Source organism: Alexandromys fortis, unplaced genomic scaffold, assembly GCF_014885135.2.
Source record: "Alexandromys fortis isolate MF-2015 unplaced genomic scaffold, M_Fortis_MF-2015_v1.1 scaffold_1, whole genome shotgun sequence".
NCBI lineage: Eukaryota > Metazoa > Chordata > Mammalia > Rodentia > Cricetidae > Alexandromys > Alexandromys fortis.
In genome coordinates, this window is record NW_026067927.1 from 29,944,711 (window position 1) to 29,960,396 (window position 15,686).

The 15,686-nt window shown below is 44.9% G+C and overlaps 1 protein-coding gene across 1 annotated transcript; it reads right to left on the minus strand.

Annotated features, from left to right (window-relative positions):
- Nucleotides 1–3,512: 3,512 nt before the first annotated feature.
- Nucleotides 3,513–6,842, minus strand: Id4 (inhibitor of DNA binding 4). The gene is made up of 3 exons (XM_050144424.1): nucleotides 6,000–6,842; nucleotides 5,600–5,658; nucleotides 3,513–5,022 (listed from the first exon to the last, which is right to left on the minus strand). Exons 1-2 carry the CDS (start codon nucleotides 6,438–6,440, stop codon nucleotides 5,614–5,616), a joined length of 486 nt encoding a protein of 161 aa, XP_050000381.1. The 5' UTR covers nucleotides 6,441–6,842; the 3' UTR covers nucleotides 3,513–5,022; nucleotides 5,600–5,613.
- Nucleotides 6,843–15,686: the final 8,844 nt, after the last annotated feature.

A 15,686-nucleotide genomic window follows, 5' to 3' on the forward strand; every position in this document is an offset into this window, starting at 1 on the left:
CATGGGTGCTCTTCTACCTTCGGGGGCCTCCTTTGTTTCAAACACAAGCACAGATTCAGGCTCAACATGTCTGAGAAGTGTTTCTGAGGACGGCTGGTGAAGTCACGTGTCCTTTCTGCCCGTTAGAGCTGTGTTTCCTGGGTGTCTCTGATGTTTGACACACAAATGAGGACATCTTCCTTCTCTTTATTTTTCTTGAGATTATTTGCAAGGTTCAAACAGTATCCTAGGATTTTCTAAACACAGTAACCTGTGGTTTACCTGTTCTTTTGTTTTGTTTTAATCCTGCCTTGTGCTTAAATATGGTGTGCTTGGTTAGACTAGTCCCAGAAAAGGGGACAGGGTTTGAAAGAAAGAAAAAGAGAGGTGGAAAGATTACCAATCTTAGGAATTAAAATCTGGAGAGAATGGAGGAAAATTTATAGGTTTTTTTTTTCAAGTGAAAAAGTCCTCTTCAAAAGTCATTTTCCTCTCTGTTTGCTGTGTGTGGTTCACAGCCATGATTGTAGGGTCTCAACTGACTGCTAAAACTTGCATAATTTTAAGCTAGTATTTAAGGAAATATCTTAAATATTTCAACAGATGTTTAAAATATTCAAGAGATATTTAAGATATTTGAGTATTTAAGAAACACGAATCTGCATGAAGAACCATTAGATTTCAATACCTTGGGAATTAAAACTTGGAACAAAAGATATAATTATAAAGTTTGACTTCAGTATGCATGTCAGAAGTGCCAACAAGCGTTTTATACCACGAAGAACTACAAAATGCTAATTAAAAGTCAATGATAAGATCTCTGTTCCCTGTGAGCTTGCATGGAATCCCTTAAAAAGTTCCTCTCTGGAGTAGACAATTTCTTATGGGAAAAAATTCCACACACTAGCGGATTCATATATAGAAAGTGACTTGGGTCTCCTTATTTAGATGCTTAAGGTTCAGATCGTCTCGCTTCCTATTTTAGTTAGTGAAACCCAGGTAATTCATTTTGTCTTGTCCTCTCAGAAACAGCGGTGTTTGCCCTTATTTTTATGGCCTCTGGGGGGCTTTCCAAGTGAACCCTGGGTTTTACATCTCATCTCATATTCAGGCAGCCTCCTTCCATCCATTACTTTGCTTTGGTGTGTGTGTGTGTGTAGAAGGCCCTTGGTGAGGAAGAGCTGGGATAGGGAGTAAACGCAAATGAGGAAGAGCTCACCCAAGATTTACAGTATTCCCAGTTCCCAGTGAAGCCTGTGAGACCTGAGGTTGCCACCCTTCAATAAATCGGTTTCCATTTGCGCATAGTGTCCCTGTCATTGAACATACGCCCTCAATCTTGTTCAAGGAGCAGCTGGAAGTCAATTCAGTTTTACAGTCTTGTGGGCAGAGGTTCTAATGAATAAAACCAGTACTTTGTCAGCATAGCGTGGCTTCTAACGAAAGAAGTCAAGTCGTGTGGGTCTGAAGCCTCCTGAGGACAGCCCTATTAAGATTCACTCAGAAGCTAAAAATTCATTTCCTGGACTTAACCAGGTGGCAGTGGGAAGGCTTCCCTTCCTCATAAGCCTGGAGGGAGGGGGCTTGGCCCTGTGGAGACCTCAGGGCTACAAGGGCTGATCAACATGGATATAATTCATCTGTGCCAACTCGAACGGCAGAGGCAGTTTGATTCGATTCTGCACTACTGGGAAATATTTTCTTTCTGTGTCCATCACGCACTTTTCTTTTTTTGGAGTCTGGTCTTCTCTGGGCACCACCCTCTCTGGGTGTAGGATCTCTGCTTCCCGTCCTAACAGACACCATCAAGTAGGAAAGCTAGCCCCGTTCAAACTACACTTTCTTCCTATTCCCGTCCCCATTTTAAAGACGCATTTTTCACCCCATGGTTAGCAACATGGTAAATAATTGTCCATCAAGGGACATCAAGGTTCCTGACAATGAAAAATTGCATAACTCAGGGCAAGTCGATTAAAAACCACAAACTTCAGATCCTTTTTCTCAGCGAAGACTCATTTATTAGTACAGAGGAATCTAATACAACAGGGTGGGGGGGCGAATCAAAAATTTTTCTTAAAGTTCTAAAAATGCAGTTCAAGTTTGACACTAAACTGGAGTAGGAATCACACAATACCAGAGTCAGTCAGTTCTTTGAAATGAAAAGGCGTATTTTTTTTTTAATCATCAGATGTCTGAGATGCCAGGGTTTCCTAACAACTTTAGGAACATCCTCGGCTGCGGACACTTATATTCAGTCCAGGGTTTAAAATGAACCTTATTCTTTGGTTTTACCTATACAATAAAACTCTACAAATTACCAAAAAAAACAGGTCAGGATATTTTCTTTTGCTAAGCTAAATATTTGCCCAAGTAAAACTGTCTGGATAAGAGACTTAAATGATTTTATTATCTGGTTGCCTGGTTAGGATACAGGCAATATGTTCATAGATTGTGGTATCTTGTACAACTGCATACTTTTTTTTTTTTGTCATTTAAGGAGCAGTAGCTGTATTTAGGAATGTCAAATCCTGCTTCAGTGGGCCAAGGGAAAAATACGAACTCTCAGAAACAGCATCTCCAAAAACACATTTCTTTCAGTGTTTTTTTGGGATGCTCAAATATAAATCTAAACACCAGTATCTCTTTCCTAATACTGGAAACATCTAGACATTTTTTCCCTAAAGATTCAGAGTTCAGTAAATGTGCGCTTTAGACTCTGCCTAGCAGCTTAAGTAGGGTTCAGCAGTCAGGCATGAAAACGCAGTTCCAGAGAAGGACGCGTGACACAATCCCTCTGAACTCCAACTGCCAAAGAAAAGGAGGAATTGTGCCCTTTTCACTAACAAAGAATGCAATCCTTAGAATTCTTCAGACTCGGAATTCCACCAGTGTTCTAGTGTTCTTCTCCTGATGTGTGAGAACAATGAGTAATAAAAAAAAATTAAGCAAAAATCTCATCCAAGGCCGTCCTTTGACTTTTTAAGGTTCAACACCAGATATATCAAATTCTAGAAACACCAGAGACCAGGGAAGGAGCTGAGGAGCAAGCAAGCACTGGTGGTGGGTGGGTGGGGGAGAGGACACAGGTTTTAGAGAAACCCTGGGTTAATTTTTAACCTCTTCATATTCATTTTGTTCATGTCTGTTGAGGTATTACCCCTTCAACTGACAGCTAGGGACTGTGACATTTCATATTCCCATAAATATTTGACTTTGACTTCATAAAAAGTCCCTTGGGTCTATAATACTTTTATTCTTGTATAATCTGAAACAAATCCTTTCCTTTTAGAAATCAAACAGACCACGTTTACACACAGTTCACTATTTACAAAGCACCCAATTAAATCCTACTTAATTCTCCCGCTCTAAAAACCCCACCTAACTGGTATGTAAAATACCCATTACATTAAATGTGTGATGTTCACCAACCCGGAGTTAACAGCTCACCTAGAAAAGACGACTTTGACTTTCCCGGAAGGGAAGGGTCCTAAATCAGTTCCATGGTGCTAAAGAAATCACACCAGAAATCACAGTACAAGACAGATAAATCTACTTTTAATTTTCACATGTAAAAGTTACACATCACATGAAATTGGACAGGAGCTTAGTGGTAACTGACATCGCTATAGTGAAAATCATTTTTATAAAAAAATAATCTAGATGTGGTCATCAGAATTTTTGGTCTACGTAAGTAAATGTTTGAAGATCGACTTTTATCCCTGCTTGAAGGATTTTCCATTATGCTCTTATTTTTCCTCTTCTACTGATGCCTAGTAATATTCTTTGGAGAAAGGAGGGCAGAAAATGTCCGTTTCCAAGAGTTTGTCCTTTGGTAGCAAGCAGAGAACATTTTTCATTTCTATGACTTAAATAATCTGTACAGATATGAAACTTCATGACATTATGCTTTAGTGTAAAATGAAGAATGACAAGCATTTTCACTTTGATAAGAGCAGACTCTGTGGACTCCTTAAAGAGCCAAGCATTTCTCCATCCTAGATGCAAAATCACTCGGAATCTAGTTTTTGATCTCAGTTCAAAAAGAAAAAAAACTCACACACTTAATTCTTTATATATTACACTATAAAACCCTGTACTTAAAAATCGATAAGGTATGTTTTCAACATGTACACTTCAGATACAAAGGTTTCTGTCTAGGTTAAAGAAAACACATCTGAATGGACTCAGAGTAGTTTATTTTGTGATTAAACATCTCATGCAATCATGCAAGACCAGTACCTAGGGCTGTAACTTCCGAGCCTCAGATACTGGATACTGAGCAAAACAAAAACAAATCAACAGCCTGGTCAAACAAAACACTTTAAGATATTAAGAGCTCTGCAAGGGAGCTGGAAAAGAATTTTCTAAAAGAAATATTCCCATAGATTAAAAAAACGCACACATAATATTTACAAAAAATATTTAATTAAAAATATCTTATAATTACAGTAGTCTATTAAAGCGCATATACTTTCTCACACTTTATAGAACATCTCTATATATACAGGGTATGAAATGTCACTCACTTATCTATACAATATGTAACATTCTTGCAGAGAAGTTCCCTGCCCTGTTATAATCATCTATTTTAAACAATAGATGTAAAACAACGTATCTACAATGCTCTGGTATATTAGTAAAGCTTCAAAAACAAAAACAAGTTCCCTCGTCACAATGTAGCCTCTAAAGTTGGATTCACTATCGGTCTTCTACTTAGCAGTCCGGTCACACTTAAACTTCCAAGTAACTGCACCTCCCAAAGGGTGACAAAAATAACCACAGAAATGTACAATTCACAGCGGTTATGAAAGAAGAAACAAAAGAGAATACGTACGGAGAAAGCTTGTGAACGTGCAAAAAATTAAAAGTGAATGAAAGTTTTATTATTATTTTTCCTCTCTCTCTCAGAATGACGAGACGAGACGTATCTAGATTTGCTGAAGACTTTTTTCTTTTTCCTCCGGTGGCTTTTTTCTCTTAATTTCTGCTCTGGCCCTCCCTTTCTAGGGCTCCTGGCTCGCTGGTGCTCAGGCTGCCGCACACCTGTGGAAGAGGAATGAATAGAGGGGGTGTGTGAACCATCTCGCTGCAGACTAACTGGCGCCACCGACCAAACTCAAGACATGCATGATCAACAACCCAAAACAAACTGCCGGGTCAGACAACACCCGCAGCCCGCAGCCCAGCCAAGCGCCAAGGAGGCAAATGCGGGCTGGGGACAGCGAGGGGAAGCATTCCGGGGCACTCTGCCCGCATGCATCTCTTTGTCAGGTCGCTCTACTGGCGATGAGGGGTGGTGGGGAGGGAGGCTGGGAGAACTTGGGACACTGGGGCAGTTTCCGCGCCCAGGAGGGTGCCCTCCCTTAGAGGTAGAGGGGACCAGCAGAGCCTGTCGGTCACAGCGAGAGGAAAGCGGGCGCAGCTGCAGAGTGACCCCCGAGTTGGAAAACGAAGTGCGGACTGTGTCGCTAACTGGGTGGCAGAGAAGGTGTGGTTGTGCACGGGGATTTACTCTCCGAAATGCTGGGAGAGAACGATCACCACGGTGCCTGGCACCAGCAACCCCTGGGGAGGTGAGACCCCGGTGATCCACCACCCAAGTCGGGACCTGAGCGCTCACCTGGCCAGCGCGGCTCAGCGGCACAGAATGCTGTCTCCCTGCTTGTTCACAGCGCCGGCCTGGAACAGCAACCCAACACCAAAGGAAAGGTTAGGGTGTGCAGACGCTGTCACCACCGCCCGGGAGCCGTCCTGGGAAACTAGACAGGAGCGCGGAGTCCCCAACCCAGTCAGAAGCTGTGGAAGCCCCCTGAAGCTGCAAGGGACAGTCCTGGAGACGCGCTGCTCCGAGTCCCAACCGGCTCCTGCACGGGCACTTGCGATCACCCAGCCCAGCAGGCGGCTCCCGGCGGAGATCCGGGAAGCCGCGGCCATTCCCTGGGAGGAGGGGGACCACCCGCATCTTGCTGCCCCACCACCGCCCTCGTGATGCCCGGGGGACGCCCGCGGAGGCTTCTCACCGGGTCCGTGTTGAGCGCAGTGAGCGGGGTCCGCGGCGGCGCAGCCGGACAAGCCCCGGCCGGGTGGAGCTGTGGCGCGGGCGGTGGCGGCTGTCTCAGCAGAGCAGGGTGCGTCTCCAGCGCCAGCTGCAGGTCCAGGATGTAGTCGATAACGTGCTGCAGGATCTCCACTTTGCTGACTTTCTTGTTGGGCGGGATGGTGGGCACGAGCCTCCGCAGGCGGCTGTAGCAGTCGTTCATATCGCACTGCAGGCACAGCGCCGGCTCGTCGGCCGCAGCCTCGGCTGCCTTGCAGCGCGCTGCCGCGGCGGCGGCGGCTGCGGCCGCCGAGCCACCCAGGCTGTGGCCGTGCTCGGCCAGACAGCGTAGCGCCAGCTCCCCGCCGCCGCAGCCCGACGGCGCCTTTCGGCCCGAGGGGCGCACCGGGCTCACCGCCTTCATCGCGCGCGTCCTGCGCGAGGAGACCCGCTGTGGGACAAACGGTCGAGCGAGCTCCGGATCCCCGCCTGCGATGCGCTTTGCTCCCCTAGCCTGCGCGTCCGAGGCGCTTGCAGCAGTCGGCGACCCCGAGCCCCAGAAATCGACGGAAGGGTCGCTCTGGGTTTTGGCAAGGATATCTCAGTTCTCAGTGAGCGACACTCGGCCCAAAGCGAAAGACAAGAAAAATCAAAGGGCCCGGAAGAAAAATAAAGTAGCCCACCCTGGTCTCTGAGTAGCTCCCTTTCGAGCTCAGACTAAGGTGGATCGCCGCCACCGGGCTCCCCTAACAGGCTACTACCCTCTCGAAGTGAGGACTCCCAACCGTGCCTCCCCGCTCAACGGCTTCGCCCGGCTCGCGGCGCAGCGGTATTTGTAGAGCCGCGCGCGACCTGGGGGCGGGGCCAGCGCGCGGGCTAGGTCGCCCCAAGAACCGGACGCGGGCGAGCTGGGCGCGCAGGCGGTGGCGCGGAGGGAGGTGGCGAGGGCGGGGCGCCGGGCAACCCAAGTGCAGGGATGGGGGGGGGTGTTCTGGAGTGACCAACCAATCAGGAGGCCAGTGCCACCTGGGGGAGGGGGAAAATGAGGCTCGGGCCAATGGGAAGGGCACTCCATTCCGTCAATGCTGTGGGAGGGGACCTGAGAAAATGAGAACTGGGTGGGACTCGGGCCAGGATGGAGAGTGCCCGAGGGAGGAGAAGAGACAGAGAGAAGTTCCTGCGAAGAACTAGGGGAATGCGCGGGTTGGAATGCGTTCTCCATGGGGCTAGGCTGCCGGGGGCTAGGAGGTGGGGAGGGCTGGGGGGGGGGGGAGTTCGACACGGCGTCTTGCTCGCAGGTTCCCTGTTATACTTCTAATTGGGGAACTGAGCCCCTAGACTACCCGTCCCTAAGATTCCAGTGCTTTCAGGACTAGCTTTCAAGAAGCACGTTAGTTCATTTGTCTGTTACCCCCCATGGTATCATCATTCATGTTTGCACAATTGCGGAGCTCATATGATTGAATGGAATGAGTAGCCTTTCCATATGTATGTATGCATATATATGCACGCTAAAGCTTAGCAAAAGAAAAAATATAGGAAAAGAATGCCGGAAGCCAGATCAAATGCAGGGATTCTGATAAAAAGCAAAAAAGCAAAACAAAATAATAATAATAAAAAGCAACCAAGATTCTAGATCGGGGTGGGTTTTTCTTGGACCTATCCAGATGCAGAAGTGGGCTTAAGAAGTGCAATTGCTTTGTGGGCGTTAAATTGGAGCAGGAAAAAAATTTAAAATGCATGGACACGAAGTGTTTTAAATTCCATCACCGTGACATATGATATTAATCTGATGTATGTAAAATTTATACCTGTAACTTAATTTAAGCCACTAATGCATGGCTTCACATATTTCAGCGCACGTTGCTGTGTATAAGGGGATAAGAATAGTTCAGGAGCTTCCCTGAATGCCTACAAAATCCGTTTCCAGTCACTGAGCTCCTGCTTGGGTCCCACCCTGCCACAAGGCCTGTTCCTTTAAGGAGTGTGTGTGTGTGTGTGTCTGTCTGTCTGTCTGTCTGTCTGTTAGCTTTTTAACAAAAAAACAGTCCTCAAGGGTTTAAAAGTAAGTGTTGCTTGTGTGTTGTTCCCTTCAAGAAAAAAAAATCAAGCTCTTGGTATAGCAAATGAGCATAAAAGGCACAGCTCACAGGAGACGGATTTCCCCCCCCCCCCCCCAGCCCTCCCACCTTTAGACACGCCTGGAGATGAATTAACCCGAGGATTTTCTTCCTTCCCGTACAAGACATGGACTGGTGCCTTCATTTTCACTAGAATTGACAGAGATGTGGTCTTCATTTCTTCTGGCCACCCCCGGCGGGCTTTCTCCTCCTGTCTGCTTCTCAGACTCCCGTACCCATGCTAGGCAGGCATTTTGTTTTGTCCTGCGTGCACATTATGACTATTTGGCCACTGTTTTCCCAGAGTGCCTTGCTTTTTGGCCACTGTTTTTCCCAGAGTGCCTTGCCTTTTTTTTTCCTGACGAAATTGAGTGCACGATTAAATATCAGTTACAAAGATGGATACAACAATCTTCCTCTCCCCCAAATCCTTAGAGGCCATTGTCCCTAACTTTTGGAAACAAATGACATTCTTGTTTGCTTTTGTGCACAGTCTTCATGCACAGTTACTGAGAAAACCAGCTACAAGATTCTAAGTAGCATTCTCTCCCGAAGTCATATATATTCTTAATATTTACACACAGAGGGAAATACTGTGATTTTAAATGGAAAGTGGGGGAGAGTCCAGGTGGGCAAAAGCTAATATATTTATCACCACATTTGATACTAGAAATAGATATATACATACATACATACATACTGGTGTTCTATTATGTTTTTGGAAAAACCTTCCTATGTCCAGAGCACACACAATGTATCAAAAGTTTATCTAGGCTAATCTTATCAGCAATAAGGCTAAAGTTATAAATATGTGGCAAATTTTCTGGAATTTGCTCTAGCTCAGAGATCAACACTTTGCCTGTGCCAAGGGTCAGTTTCAGGGCTGCTTGTACGGCAGGGCTTAAAGGTAGAAGTGTTGGGTTTACCATGATGGAGCAGAGTTGGAAGCAATGATCGTCACTAGGTGATCAAGATCACCCAGGAAAAATGTGATCCCCAAACCCTGTCAATGCAGAAGGCGGAGGCAGCTATTGTATGCTTCGTTTTGAAGGGCAGAAGGCATGAAGACAATGAAAAATTAATGCGCTACATAAAATGGTAAACAATGGGATTAAGGAATACGATCTTGTTCTTTTAGGCCTATGAAACCAGAGAACACTGGAGCCCATGCAATGTATTTTTTAATTCTTAGACACAGACACAGATGACATAAACATTTCAGTGTCCAGTGCTTCCCAGAATTTGAATTAACCGTGGAAGTTGTTATCGCTACTGCTTCAAGGAAGAAACATAGCTGACCCATGACTCTTCCCCTAAGACTCTAAGGCCTGCAAGGGACCAGCAGGTGGGCCCAGACACACAGAAACACATAGGTTCCCATGCCCCCCTTTCCTCTAGCTATTAGGAACAGTCACGAGAGACATGTGCATTCCTCCAGGGTGCTGGCAACCATTATGGACTCTCTGGCTGGAATGCCCCTTGCTCCAAAAGAGAGAGCTGGGGAATTACAATTCAAGTTCCAGGCTGTCCTTATCAGGCACCTGCACGCTCATCTGAGCCAGGGTTGCTGCTAAGCGCCTAGGAAACACTGACAACTTCTCGGTGTAGTTGGTCTTAGAAAAGACAGGAAAGAAGAGGACTGTACATATTGAATGTGGATGGGCAGATGCGGTCAAAATTGCTTTACTTTTTTTTTTAAGGCATTAGAAGTAGGTGAATTTTCAAAAACATTCCTCATATTAAAGCCAGAGAAAAATGGGAAGGAAGAGACAAGAGGGAAGGCTGCACTCAATTCAGGCTGCCCATCTCAACACTTTCATATTACTGAATACCTGTAGGACTTTCCTATTTTATGCTTATGATACATACGCTCTAGTAAATATATACTGTGTGGTCTCTACAAAAAAGGTCCTGAGAGCTCAGTCTGGCATCCCACAAGTGGGTCATCTAACAGGTGGTTGGTCATTGTTTTCTGCATTAGGTATAAGTTTGTTATCTTTCTATTTCATATGTGGTACAAGGCAACAACTGAGGTCAACACTTTATGCATTTGGGTTCAATTGTTCTAGCTAAAGAGACCGCTCTTTGTCCTGGCATTGCCCTGACAACTTCAAGTCAGCTGGAGGCACGTGTTCTACAGCTAGCCTTGAAACTCTGGTCCATTGACCTACATTTGCTTTTATACCTCAACCACAATGTCTTGATCAGGGTAGCTTTATGATGAGTTTGGAAAGTGTTGGATAATATGATCTTCTAATTCATGTTGGTCTGGGGGCTCTCCTGGATGGGTACATTGCATTTCCATGTGACTTTTAGAACCCATTTTTGAAGTATCTTCCAGAAGAGTTATATAAACTCTTTTTTTCCAGAGGAGTTATATAAAAAGAAGAGGTAGGTAGAACATTTGCCTCTCATGGATAACACACACACACACACACACACACACACACAGACATAGATATAGACACACACACACATACATACACAGACATATAGACACACACATACACACACAGACATACACACACACACACCAGAAAAAGTGCTCTCAAAATTCAATACTAAGAACCTGCTAAATTTTGGGATTATGCAGAGAACCTGGAACTATCAGATACTGCCAGTGGCAATGTGAGTGACCACGAAGAAATGGTAGGAGAAGGATGGATACATCCATCATTTCCCTCACTCTGTACCATGTTGCTATGAGTCAGGCATCAGAGCAATAACTAAATGCTGGGAAGCTGCACTCCCAAGCAGGGGCAAGGCAGCTATTGTCTGACTGTAACCGCTCACATGGCTATCCCATTGCTTGCTGTAAGTGCGTTATGCTAAAACCCACATCTCCTAAGGTCTCTGACTGTTCTGCAATGACATGATTCAAGGCCCCGAGGACCCAACCTGATCATTTGACAAGCCTTTTCCTTTGTGCAATTGCTAGCTCCATGTTCCACCCCTGTGATCCATGTTCTGCCTCTGTGATCCACCCTAGCTGGAGCCTCTGCGGTCTAACTTACCTCAAATTTGCAGCTGCTTTGGGGAAACACCCAGTGGGTGGGGAAAGATAAGAAGCTTCCCTGGGAGGAATCAGGTGATAAGAGGGTTTGTCCGGCACGCTTGATGACCTGAGATTGATCCCTGGAACAGTGGAAGGACACACACACACACACACACACACACACACATAAATAAATAAATAAAAATTGAAAAAGAAGTTCCATCATTTCATAGTAAGGGTATCTTACCATGTTTTTCCTTCTACACATTTTCCTTGGCAGAAAGCACAATGAAATGCCTCTTTTATACCCTTCCATGGCAAAATTTTTCAACAGATACCATATTTTTTTTTTCACTAAAATTTTATGGTATCTTCTGTGTAAGCTCAGTGTGCCCATATGACAACAAGAAAAGTCACAGGGCAGACTGAAGATTTACTACTCTGGAAGCCCCAGGAAAAGGCCAGTCAATAAACAATGGGGGGAATATGGTGGGATGTTTGTACACATGAGATACTCAATACCCCCATGTCTATGCCGTCAATGAAAGGAGCTCATACCAGGGAAATGGTTATGGAGAGGCCAAAGTGATGAGCACTTGTGTTAGTTCTTCATTGTCCTTTAGCAGAGAAATCCGAGACCAAGATTGTTATTACAATTTAACTCTTCCCAGCAGATCCTGGTGCGCTTCTGAGAGAAAGGCTTTTAACTCTATTTTCCTCTCCTCAAAAGAGAATCTAGAATAATTTCATGCTGGAGAAACTTGTACTTAAATGCATTTTAGATAATCAGAGAAAAACCAAGATAAACAGTGTTTCATAGCCTGTATCTGCGCAGGGAAGTTGCTCTGCCCACACCTTCCTTGACAGAGAGAAAACACTTTTCTGTTTTGTTGATATCTGGATCAAGGTTGACGGGAGCAGATGCAATGTTCAAGAGAGTTGCATTTTTCCCCCCCTGGAGAGGAACATTTTTGTAGACCGCCCCCTCCATCCTGCTCCAGTTGGTTATCACTGGGCGTTGGGGAGACTGTAGTACCAATGAGCTTCTTCCTCATGGTAGGAATTACTGTGTACAGTCAATAGAAGGTATGAAAATTCACTTGGTTGTGAAATCATCAAAGTGTTTTATATTTTCCCCACTAGCAAAGCCCATGAGCAAAAAATCCTTGAAGAAATGACAGGTGCAGAGCTGAGAAGGGACTGGCTTGACTCCGGTCATCACCAGCCTTGGTGGCTCTCTATTAAACAGTCCAGGCCCTGCAAACTACATCTTCAGAGCAGTGCCTGCGCGACTGTTTCCCCTTCAGTAGGAACAGGTCAAGTGTGTTGCTTTGTGAGGTGATTTGAATGAAAAATGTCTCCTCCAGGCTCAGGCACTTGAACACTTGGTGCCCAGTTGGTGGCGCTGTGTGGAGAGCTGCAGCCTTGCTGGAGGAAGCCCAGCACTAGGAGCTGGCTTTGGGAGTCTATCTTCTCTCCCACTTCCCATTTCCTTCTCAGCTACCAATGCATAATTCTATTTACATTGTTTTAAAAGTAAAAGTAAAAAAGTGCTACTAGGAAAAACAGGACAATTACTGTGACAACAGGGCAAACATGTAAACTGTGTTTTCATTAATCTTGTGAGCACTAAGAACAATTTGATATTAAAAAATTTACTGAAATGTTTCTTTTGTCAATATCAGTCATGAGTTTGTTTTTTTTTTTATTTTTTTTTTTAAATCAGTAACCTGCAACACACAAGATGCTTTTGCTTCTTGGCAGAAGGTCAAGTACGTGATACACGTGGCCAGTATTGCCCGCTAATATTTCTCCCAAACTGTCATCTTTTTCTCTGGGAACAGAGTTGGAAGAATGGTAACCTTTCTTTATCCAGCTTCTCAGACGCCGCACAGACTCCACGGAAACAAAGGACACCTGCTTTATTTAATTGTGAAAACCAATGATACATGTGCTTAAACCTCCAATTATAGATTCTGCCATAACTAACTCTTCGGCCCCACTTCATGTGTACAAGTGTGTGTGCATGCGTGAATACGTGTGTGAATTCTGGACCTCTCAGATTCAGCAAGACTGGTTGATCAGTGAGCTTCATCTCACTGTCTCCCTAAAGCTGGGATTACAGGTGTGAGTCATCATACCTGCCTGTATGTGCTGGGGATCCAAATCAAGTCCTCATGTTTGTGCAGCCAGCGATCTACTGACCAAACCACTCCCCAGCCCCAGCCGCATTGAGATTGTTAACTGATTCCCAAAACTGTTTCAACTGAATTTAATTTAGTTAATATGACACACACTTGTCCCGTTCTTCTATTATAAGACGGAGTTGAACTTAAAAAGAAAGCAAGTTCTTACTTAGTTTTAAGATTTACTTACCCTGGTGAATCTTGCTATTTTAAAAATATTTAGACAGATTTAGTTATTGTGAGGTACTGTGTTCTGCACAGCAACACAGGCCTGGATAGGACAAAGTCAGGCAAAATAAAACCACACAGAATAACCTTAACTGAATGTCGAAGGGTGACTTCATCAGTGGACGATGCTCCAAGCCGTGAGATCAGCAGGTGCAGGCGCTCAGAGGGTAACCATCAAAGGTCTCATCCTCAGCTCGGTTTGAGCTTCAGCACTGGTTTCTTTACCATCGATCAGCACTTTTCTTCCTCGTCTCATGACGGTCTTTCCTTCCCACTGAACGGCTTTTCCACTCACCCTTCTTCCAGTGCGGTCACCAACTGCTGCAAACACACCATAGGACCCAGTGAGACACAGCCTCTTCATCCAAGAAGCTGCCTGCCTGCCTCTCATTCACTCCCGAATATGAATATTTAAAAACAATGTCACTGGTTTTCTATTACATAATAAAGTAAAAAAAAAGGAAATACAGACCAACATACAAATTAAAATAAAGCCCACCCACAAATCACATCTGTCAGCAGCCTTTGTTATTTTATTACATACATTTTCAGTTTCCAGCCTATGCATAAATACTATGCAAGTGACTCTTATTTCTGCAATGAAGGCTGTAGTGTACAGTACTTGTAAATGTACTTTTTCACTTCATAGAATGTAGAAATGTTTCCTATTTGATTGTTACTTGCCTGTGTCCTAATTTTTATGGTTGCATCATACTCTCTTATATGGATAACCACAACGTATTTAACAAACACGCATCACAAATATTCCTATTGTTTCCATTCTTGCTGTGTGTTCTTATCAAGTCTGATGTGCACATTCCCTCTCAATGTTGCATATTACATAATGGTTTGCATTTTTCGATGTGCTACTGTGCAATTATTTTCGAGCCAAGCCGTTCTTCTGGGTTTGGGTGTGCCCCTGGAATTCATGTGTCGGAAACTTCGTCCTCTGTCATATGTTAATGATGGGAGCGAGGCCTCTGGGAGGTGACTGAATCATGGGAGCCCAGCCTTTCTGAATGGAACAATCCATTCATGGACTGAGAGAGTCCTGAGACAATGACAGAGTGAATTAGCTATCCTGAGAAAGGGGTTGTATGAAAAGCCAGACTGGCCAGTTTCCATCAGTGTCTTACCGTATGAAACACGGCCTGGGGCTTTACAGAGTCCCTTCCAGTGACAGTGACCTGCCTGGCACAGGCCCTAGACCTTGGACTTGCAAGGTCCCAGAACTGTAGGAAACCAAAGTCTATTCTTGATACATGATCTCATCTCAGATATTTTTATTATACCAACAGGAAATAATCTCTCTCTCTCTCTCTCTCTCTCTCTCTCTCTCTCTCTCTCTCTCTCTCTCTCTCTCTGTGTGTGTGCACATGCATGTGTCATATGCATGTGCTGCATAACCCGTCAGTTCTCTCCTTCCACTGCGTGGTTTCAGGGATCAAACTCAGCTCATCGGGCTTGGCAGAAGTTGTCTTTAAGCCCTCGACCCCCCAGCCGGCCCAGAAAACAGTCCCTAAACTGTTTAAAAGTTGGGCCTGCATGTGCTCAGTCCTCCATGAAGCCATGCTACTATCTGAATTTGTACAATTCCGGATTTGAGGGTCGGAGAAGGAAGTAGTGCAAAGGTGACGTCCAGCTAAAAGACCCTTTCCAAGAACTCTCTCATTGGTGGGTCAGCACCTGGCAGAGGAGGGGCATGGCTCAGGGTCACAGTCTCTAGCTATCCTTGTTCCTCCAGATCCAGGATGCGATGGCTTTTCTTCTTCCTATTTTTGTTTTAAAACCCTTCTACCAAGGACTGCAATGCACTCTGAACAAGATCATTTTTTAGCCCAGGAAGGAAAATTCAGGTTAGCGATTGTCAGGTAACTGTGCACTACACTAACTGATAAATGCCTGAGCTTTGCAAAGATAGCACAGAAGAGAAAACGCCAGGGGCAGGAGCAAGGATCCAGGGCTGACACTCGGGAGAGCACGTCCAAAGAGCCAAATGTATTTGTATCTGAACTAATGAGTTAGTGTAGCAGCAGCTGCTAGATGTGGTACATTTCCTAGGTGAGCAGAGAATTTGCTCTGCATTCTGATATGTATGCTTGGGAGTTTGGCTGGAAATTATCTAGGTCACTTCCAGATGC